Raw genomic sequence first — 9,901 nt, forward strand, 5'->3', positions numbered from 1 at the left:
AGACAGCTGGCCCTCAGGAGTGGGGGTAGGTGGCCTGTGTGGGCACAGATGCAGATCACTGGCAAGATCAGTGAGATGGGAAGCAGGGTAAGTGTGAGGTGCTAGGGGTTTGAGGAGACAAGGTATGACGAATCCTTTCTTAGAGAGTAGCCAAGTGGACAGACCAGGAAAATGTCCTCCGCATCACCTAACCGTGTTCCCTCGTAGCAGGCACTCCATAAGTACCTGTGAGGAAAAGCTGAGAAATTTCACCCTCACAACTCTGACCCATGGATTAGCCCTGTTTCCTGAGGAAGGAGCCGGTCTCCATTTAGACAGCTTGCCCTGGAGACAGAGCCACGAGTCCCCAGCCTTCAGCCCTGTAGCCCTTCAGTTCTCAAAAAAAAGGGGGGGGGGGGAAGACCCAGAAGAAAATAAATAAAATTCTTTATTACATCCTAATCACACAGTACAAATGGATATTAAATAACAGGGAGGAAGGAGGCCCCAGGATAGCATGTGGGGACCCTTGTCCTCCCACTCCTAAAACTCCACACCCTGATCAATAAATACCCCTCCCCAGAGACCCTGAAGTCCCAGCCCCCAAACAGGCCAGGCTGAAGAATCTTGGGTCCACCCCCTCGCTTCACAGAGGAGGGAAACCGAGGCCCAGAGAATCACCCAGCAAGTCCGTGGCTCCCCGGGGCCCCTGCTGGTGTCCTCTCGCCTCCCTCGAAGTCCCTCGGGCGAGCAGCCCGCACACCTGGACTCACACCTGGACCCGGTAGCCCCCCGACCGCCGCCGGCACAGCCTCCGCACGCCCACCCAGTAGAGCGTCAGCATGACCGCCCAGTACCCCACGTAGGCGCCAGCCCCTGCTGCCAGGTGGTGCGCCTCGGCGGCACGGGAAGGGCTGCTCCAGTCGACCCGGGCCTCGTGCACCACGCTGCGGACCAGGCCCCCGAGCAGCAGCAGGGCCCAGAGGGCCAGCGGCAGCAGGGGGACGTAGTTGGCGGCCAGCTTGCGCCGGCCGGAGGTGCCCCAGCCACTCTGGTTCATGGTGGCCAGCGCCAGGAACTTGGCGGGCAGGAGGCCGCCCATGTAGAGCGGCGCGTAGAGCGAGAGCAGCACCATGCGCGGGCAGCCCCGCAGCCAGGCCGCGAAGGCCGCCTTGGCCAGCGCCACGCCCTGCACGCACAGCAGCACCCACAGCAGCGCCCACGGGCGGCCCGCGTAGAAGAGCCGCAGCACGGTGGCCGCCACGAAGAAGGGGAAGAGGCCCGAGACCACCGCCTCGTAGGTCATCCACGCATGGTGCCGGTGCCACCAGAGCGCGTTGTAGAGCCACTCGCGGAAGTAGGACTTGGACCAGCGCGTCTGCTGGCTCAGCCAGCGCAGGAAGGACGAGGGGGTCTCGGAGTAGCAGCGGGAGCGGGAGGTGTACCTGCGTGGGAGGGGACGGGATAGGCCATCAGCGCCACCGTCCCTGCGGCCAGCACCGGGGTCAGCGCCAGCCTGACAGCCACGGGTTGCAAGCTTTCTTGACCTCCCTGGGCCTCCTGTTGTCAGAAGTCAAGTGGGATGGACAAGGATTCCTACCTAATAGGGCTGTGGTGAGCCCCAGATCAGGATTACACGCCAAGGGCAAGTCCGTTGTACTTGCTCAATAAGTATTAGCAACTACTACTGTTTGCCTGATGACTAATACCACGACTGCCGTTACTAATGTCATTACAGTTACTGACCTATTACTAATGCTATCACTAACTGATTACGAAGACTCCAGCGCTCACTCTTATTGGCAGGGCCCTGGTGGTGGACAAGCCAGTCCATCTATGTTCCTCCCTGGAGGCAGCCGTGTGTTGGGGCTCAAGGGACCCATCAAGCCCTTCCCGCGGCTGCAGGGGACACCCTGGCCAAGCCCCACCCGACTGGCAGCTAAGCCCGCCCAAGGCTAGGATCCCATTTATGGACCTTCGTCAGGTGCCCACAGACAGTCAAGTTTGGTAGGAGGCATCAAACTATCCTGTCCCCGTGGGTATTACTTGTCAACGTTGTGTCTCCTTCCCCTGTGCTGTCTGGTGTCCTCAGTAGCTTCCCTCCCCTGTCCTTGTCTCCTGCAGTCTGTACTCAAAACAGCTGCCAGAGGGATCCTGTTACAACAACACGTCACCCCTCTGCCCAGAGCCCTCCCATGGCTCCCTCATCTTAGTTCAGAGTTCTTGGGTGGCCCATAAGCCTCTCTTGAGTACACCCCATTACCACTCTGTCCTCCCCTGAGGTTCTCCCCCTTGCTAGGGCTTCAGCTGCACCCTTTCCAGCCTCCATCCCTTCTCTTCCTAGGACATCCTGGTTAACATTTCATTCCCTGCTCCCAGACTCTCTAAGCCCTTTTCCCGGCACGGCACATCGGTTATCCAGCCCCATTAGCCAGCCTGCTACAGGTTCTGCTTAGTCACTGTCTCCCCAGTAGGCGTAAGCATGAATTCCTGTCTCCTATCAACTGCTGCCTCCTCAGAGCTTAAAACATTGTCATGAGGGGCGCCTGCCTGGCTCTGTGGGAAGAGAGTGCTGTTCTTGATCTTGGGGTCCTAAGTTCAAGCCCCATATTGGACGTAGAGATTACTTAAATAAACAAAATACACTGTAATGAATGTTTGCCTTGTGAATGAATGCATGGGTTCCCTTGGTGTACCCCCAAGTTCTCTCTGGCCCTTTCATGGGGTCTAGCTTTGTAGAAATCTCCTTCCCCCAAACTCGTGGTCGAACCCATCCTCCCCAAGTCTCACTAAATTTCAGCTCTTCCTGATTCTTCTCGCTCGCACTCTCGCTAGATCCCACACCCTCTCCCTTCCTACCGCACTTGGAGTGATTGGTGCTGCTGGGGTAGAGCCACCCTGCCCCATCTTCTAGGTGCAATTCCCACACCCCCTCCTTGCCTTGCGGGGTCACACGATCAATGTAATGGCACCCCTGCCCCTTCCGGTATCTTCCAACCTCCCCTCATGTCTCACTTGGGAGAGCCCACTGTCCCACAAGATACTTTGGGTTTGGAGAATTTCCGACACGCATACAGAGTCAATGGCCTCCACACACCCCCACTACCAGAGCCCCCGGCTTACTTGGTGGCATAGCCCATGCTGAGCATGCGGTTGGTGAGGTGCCGGTCGTCCCCGAAGGTGCAATGAGTGCCCAGGAACTTCTGGTTGTACCAGGCCTCAAGGAACTGCTGTAGGAGGTTGTTCCTGTATAGGCCTAGGTAGGGGCGGGGAGTGCAGGAGCGTCAGCCTCTACTGTCACCAGTAATGTCCCTAGTCCTATCTCCAGCCCAACTCACCTCCAATTCCGCCCTCATCCTCAACCATCTCAATCCTGTCCTCAGCCCTGGCCCCAGCAACAACTCCAGCCCCAATTCCCTGCTCAACACCAATCCTTCTTCAACTCCATACCCATCCCAAATGTGCCCCGATCCTGTCCCTGACCTACACCCACACCCACTTTGACAGCAAAGCCACCCCAACTCCATCCTCAACGCCATATCCATTCTCAGCCCTAGCCTCTACCCACCCCTATCCAAAAACCCTTCACCAACCCCAAACTTAGCCCCAACCCTGTCCTTGACTCTAATTCCATCCCATTCACTCCCCCAAACCTTTCCCCATTCCCTATCTCTATCCACACCCTTTCTCCGACCCCACCAAACACCATCCCACCTCCAACTTCCAGTCTTATCCCTATCCCAAAGCCCTGTTGCAGCCCCTCTTTGTCCCTAGTCTCAATCACATCCTCAGCCGGTTCTGGCTCCCTCTCATCCCCTCCACCCTATCCACGGCCCTCCCAAGCCCCACCCCTGCTCACCTAGGGGACCGCTGATGCAGGACACGCAATGGAAGTAGCTCTGACAAGCCCGCTCCACGTTGAAGGCCACCCAGTACCGGAGGCTGCTTAGGAAGCTGACCCAGGAGTCCAGGGGGTTAAGGATCCGCACGTCGCCCCCAACAGCCCCCACCCGGGGGTCTTCATCCAGCACCCGCACCAGCTCCAGCAGTGCGTTGGGGTCCAGCCTTGTGTCTGAGTCACAGACCTGTGGGGTGGAAGGGGCCAGGATCAGGCCAAATCCCTGCCCAGGGTTGGTGCTTGAGGAGAGAGGACCAAAGGGCGGGGAACTGCTGGGACACTCTGCACCCAATCCAAACATAACTTTAAATTTTGTAGTCATTTTCAATGTCTACTCACACTTCAAGAGGACCTCCCTAAGACCCATACCCTTGTATCACACCCTCCTCTGGCGTGTAGGTGAGACCTGTAACTCGCTTCTAACCCACAGATATGGCAAAGTGATGGCACATAACCCCCATGATTATATTGCCTTAAATACAGGTAGTAAAGGAGTTTTGCAATGTAATTAAGATGCCCTGTCTATTGAGATTTCCTGGGTGGGTCTGACATAATCAGGTGAGCCCTTTGAAAGAAGGTCTAGAAGTCAGAGACTTTGTCTTGCTGGTCTGGAAGTTGTTTTATGGCTGCCAGAAAATGAATTCTGCCCACAAACAATGAGCTTGGAAGAGGCCCCTGAGCCCGAGATAAGACCCAGCTCCAGCTGACATCATGATCAGAGCCTGATGGCACCCGAACAGAGGAACCAGTTAAGCTTTGCCCAGACTCCGGATTCCTGGAAACTAGGAGATAATAAGTGTTTTGTTTCAAGCTGCCAAATTTGTGGTCATCTGTTAGGCAGCAATAGAAAATTAATGCAGTGCATTACTGAATGAATTTCTACATTGGATGAAGACAGGAGGAAACCTCCACACTGAATGGGTGAATAAATAAAGCAATGAATGATTTCTACCTTGGATGGATAAATGAATAAATCTTTAGATCGAGCGGATGACTGGATAGATGCATGGGTGAACGAGGGAAGGAAAGCGCCTGCATCCAACAGGTAAATGAGTGAATAAAATAAACGAATGGCTTCCATATTGGAGAGATGGATGTAAGAAGGGAGGAGTAATGACAACTACAATTTTTAAAAAAATGTATGAGTAGGAGTAAAAGGGAGAGAGTGAATGAATGAAAAAAGAGAGGAATTAGTGAATTGCTACACGAATGAAGCAAACGTCTCCTTATTGGGTGGACGGACAGAGGAATGTACGAAGGAATGTGCGACCAGTGACGGAAAGGATTCCTACACTGAACGGCTGGATAAACAAAGGGAGTTAGAAACAGGTCCATGCCAATCTCTGCCCTGAAGGAAGACTCCTAGAGAAGACGGATTCCGAGCGTCAGGGCCACGGTGGGGCGCAGGCACCTGTCACTTACCTGCACGTAGTCCACGGAGTCGCCGAGCGCCTTGAAGGCCGTGTACATGACCTCGCGCTTGCCTCCCCAGCGCTGCGCCACGCACACGCACCTGTGCGTCCTCACCAGCGCCTCCACCGCCAGCCGCCCTGGGTCCTCGGCCTCCACCTCCCGGTAGGCGCCCGCGCCTGCAGCGCCTGCCGCCGCGGGTTCCCAGGGCTGGTGGTAGTTGCCGTCCCACACGTAGGTGGCGGGGTCCTCGTCGGCGAAGACCTCGCGGAACATGTCCACCATGTAGAGGTCCTCGGCGCGGTTGCCGTCCACCACCATGAGGACGCGCAGCCGCGCTCGCGGGTACTGCAGGGCGCGCGCGGACGCCAGGCACTGGCGCAGGTACGCCGGGTCCTCCTGGTACGCCGAGATGGTCAGCGCCACGCTGCGCGCCGCCGCCGCGTCCAGGGGCCCCCGCGCCGCCGCCCGCCGCGCCGCCGCCGCCACCCGCCGGTGCTCCAAGTACGCGAAGAGGCTCTGCGCCACCAGGTGCGCGGAGAGGAAGGCCCCGTAGAGACCGAAGGCCAGGAGGCCGTAGCGATCGGAGGCCAGCGGCACCCCAGCGGCGTAGGCCCAGGTCATGAGGCCCAAGATGAGCAGCGCGAAGGTGATAGTCAGCACCCGCCGGGCCAGGCCAGAGCAGTGGCGGGCGGCCCGCGTGGGCTTGGGCACGTCCTGCTGGGAGCAGAGAGAGGGGATAGCAAAGGGAAAGAGTCCTGAAATCCTCTTGGAAAGGGAAGGAAAAACCTACAGTTTTTTCCCCCAAGCTAATACAACATCCCCTTTTTGTAAAGAAGATCTCCGAGTACTGCAAAGTTATTTTCACTAATGAAAATAATTGTGGCAAACAGTGAGCAAAGCCCAATGCCTGATTATATTGATTCTAATACACCCCCCCCCCCCCACACACACATATTTTAAACAGTTCCGTGTTAAAAATCGGTGAGGATTACATTCAACGGAATGTCACAGTTTAATTAACAGGGGCTCTCCTCTCCCGCCTCTTAGTGACACATGAAATAGTCACTCATCTCACAGTGAAGGGTTTCTTAGTGTTGAGATCATCATCATCGTCTTAAAAATAATGCGATATGGTGGGTACCAGATGCTGCCATAAGTTTTTATAGAAACCAAGTTACTTTAATCCTCACGACAGCCCTATGAGGTAGGTACTGTCATCCCCATTTTACAAACGAGGCAACTGAGTCAGAGAGAGGTGCAGCAGCCTGCCCAAGGTCACACCGGGATCACTGAGAAGCCAGGATTTGAACCCAAGAATCTGATCATTGAACCACCAGTTTATATACTGGCTTTATTCCTCAGGAGAGCTGGGCAGGGGTGGGGAGGGGGGAACAACAGATAATGTTTACTGCCACCATATACATAGCAAAACCGGGGACTGATTAGCCAGGAAAAGTGGCTTGCTCAAGGTCGTGAAGCTCACAGGTGGAGGAGTATTTTCTCTGACTTCCCAAAGGCATGACCACATTCTCCTTCATTGCTCAGGTTTCCAACAGGGCCAAGGGCCCAGTACACGTTTCGGGAAGAGTTCAGAATCAGAGAGCGGGGTTGCCTCCATTTTCTTATCTCGTAAATGGGGGTTTAGCCCCATTCTACACGCCAAGTACTGCTCCAAGTGTGGTCGTTACTGTTACTCGCTCCTATTACATATAAGGAAACTGAAGCACAGGGCGGTGATGCTCTTGCCCAAGGCCATTCAGGCATTTTGGCTCCATCGTCCTCTAAACTCCTGTATCACCAGTGCCCATCTCATGGGCTTTTTTATGAGTTAAATGAGTCATTAGGGTATAGATTTGTGCCATCCAATACAGGCATCACCAGCCACATGTGGCTACTGAGTCCTTGAAAAGCAGCCAGTATGACCAAGGAACTGAATTTTTAATTTTATTTAAGTTAAATAAAATTAATTGATTCAATTATTGGAAAGCTTTTAAGTATGTTTGAAACAAGTAGGGTGTGGGAAGCTTCTTTTTTATCAGTAAATTTTATGAACTCTAAATGCAAATCAAGTGTCTCCAATGAAAATACAGTATCTGGGGAGCCTGCATGGCTCAGTGGGTTAAAACCTCTGCCTTCAAGCTCAGGTCATGATCTCAGGGTCCTGGGATTGAGCCCTGCGTCAGGCTCTCTGCTCAGCAGGGAGCCTGCCCTCCCCCGCCCCCCCACTGCCTGCCTCTCTGCCTACTTGAGATCTCTCTCTCTCTGTCAAATAAATAAATAAATAAAATCTTTTAAAAAATTATAGAGTAGCACAAAAATGTGCTACACATCTGGATTCTAAAGGCTTTGTTTAAAAAAAAGAGAGAGGAAAAGGTCTCTCTAGTATTTTTGCATTGGTTACATGCTTTTGTTATAGCAAATACAGTCTGATGCGTCTGTTCGTGAAATCCTATTTCTGAGAGGTAGCAGGGTTCGGCACCCTACAGCCCTCAGGCCAAATGCCTGCTACCCTCTTCACTACAACCCTGCAAGCCAAGACTAGTTTTTAGGTGTTGTTGTTGTTGTTTAAGATTTTATTTATTTATTTGACACAGAGAGAGAGAGATCACAAGTAGGCAGAGAGGCAGGCAGAGGGATAGGGGAAAGCAGGCTCCTCGATGAGCAGAGAGCCCGATGAAGGGCTCGATCCCAGGACCCTGAGATCATGACCTGAGCCCGAAGGCAGAAGCTTAACCCACTGAACCACTCAGGCCCCCCAAGATCTTATTTTAAAGTAACTTCTACACTCAATGTGGGGCTTGAACTTACAACCGTGAGATCAAGAAACACATGCTCAGGAACACCTGGGTGGTTCAGCTAGTTAAGCATCCGCCTTTGGCTCAGGTCTCAATTCCAGGGTCCTGGAATCAAGCCCCACATGGGGCTCCTTGTTCAGCAGGGAGTCTGCTTCTCCCTCTCTCTCTGCCTGCTGCTCCCCCTGCTTGTACTCTCTCTCTCTCTGTCAAATAAATTTTTAAAAATCTTAGGAAAAAAAAAAAGAATCATATCCTCTACCAACTGAGCCAGTTGGGCATCCCTAGTGTTTACACTTTTAAATGGGTGAAAAAAGTCAAAAGGATAGTATTTTGTGGCATATGGAAATTAAATGAAATTCACATTTCAGCATCTTTAAATCAAGCTTGGCTGTGTGCCATGCTCCTCTGTTTACATATTGTCTATGGCTGATTTCACCCTACACCAAGTTGAGTAGTTGTAGTGGAGATCATATGACACGCAAAAACCTCAAATACTGACCGTCTAGCTTTATACGGAAAATGTCTGATGACCCCTGATACATCGGGTTATATAAAATATATTATTGAAATTAAGTTCCACCTTTTTCTTTTTACTTTTAAAAATGCGGCTACTCATGAGTTCAGTCTCATAAAAATGCGGCTACTAAAAAATTTCAAATTATGTATGTGGCTCACACACATGCTGTTTCTATAGGACATGGCTTTTAGCCTCTATACGTAGACCTTTTAGCCTAGTAATCATTCAGTATTAATAATTACATTATTAGTACTTCTAGAATTCTTCTTCTCTGTCCTTTAGCTTCAAACCTGGTCCCGTCTGACTTTCTCCGTGTGGCCCAGTTTGTGCTGGGGATCGCTGAGATCTGTGTCCACTGGAGGGCTCTAATGCCAACATTCAGAAACACACCTGTATCTGCTGTGGACACACAGCCCCTCGCATATATTCACACGTGACAAGAGACACACAGAATGTGCCCATATAGGAAGACATTCATGTTCTAGAAGATAACCCCAGACACCGGCTCTTAGAACTTAGCTATCCTGAGACCCTCACCAACAACCACACAGGTGAACTTGAGAATACGGGCCCTTGGGCAGGAAGGAGCTAAACCAGGAACGGATACCCACAGAGCAACAGACACACAGGCACTGTGTGTCCAGATGGGAGCAAAGGGACAGAGCTTCAGAAGTTTAGTAACAGTTAAGGCTGAGCCCTATGAAATGGCCATTTTTAAAGAGCAAAAGTGACCAGATAGCCGTGATTTCATTTGGTTCAACTTAATAGTCATTGAACACATAAAAAGTAGAAATCCGGCCCACGTGTCAAGCAAATACACACGAATATACACGAGGCAAATATACACGAGGCACCGTTCTGCCTCGCCCACCCGCACCCCGCACGCAGGCAGACACAGCGGGTTCCGCAACGATTTGTCCCATTTCATACATTACAGACGGGATGGCCACCTTCACAAGCGGATGGAACCCCAACGCTCCGACGGGGTCACTGTCCCACAGTCGCCGTCACGCACAGGAGCGCGCTGCGCCTCCCCCGCCCCCCACGTGGTCACACAGGTGCCAGAGTCCCCGCAGGGCCACACGCACCTGTATCATCGCTGCGGGTCCCGCGGGCGCTTCTCTCCTGCTTGCTCCCGGGTCTCGCTGTGGCTGGGGAGCCCCGGGGTCATTTGAAGACCGACGCGGGCGGGGGCGGAGGAAGGCTGACGTCAGGGAGGAGCTGGGCCAGGGGCTCTGAGGTCACAGACGAGCCGGGCAGCTCCACCCGCTTCCCGCCACTGCCCGCACCCCCGCGCCC

The 9,901-nt window shown here is 53.2% G+C and overlaps 1 protein-coding gene across 1 annotated transcript; it reads right to left on the minus strand.

Moving 5' to 3' along the window:
- Positions 1-442: 442 nt before the first annotated feature.
- HAS1 (hyaluronan synthase 1) lies at positions 443-9,699 on the minus strand. The gene is made up of 5 exons (XM_045986775.1): positions 9,691-9,699; positions 5,300-6,007; positions 3,839-4,064; positions 3,103-3,235; positions 443-1,424 (listed from the first exon to the last, which is right to left on the minus strand). The coding sequence occupies exons 1-5, from the start codon at positions 9,697-9,699 to the stop codon at positions 749-751; spliced, it is 1,752 nt and encodes a 583-aa protein (XP_045842731.1). The 3' UTR covers positions 443-748.
- Between the last annotated feature and the right edge of the window lie 202 nt (positions 9,700-9,901).

The sequence above is a fragment of the Meles meles genome, chromosome 19 (assembly GCF_922984935.1).
Source record: "Meles meles chromosome 19, mMelMel3.1 paternal haplotype, whole genome shotgun sequence".
In the NCBI taxonomy this organism is placed as follows: domain Eukaryota; kingdom Metazoa; phylum Chordata; class Mammalia; order Carnivora; family Mustelidae; genus Meles; species Meles meles.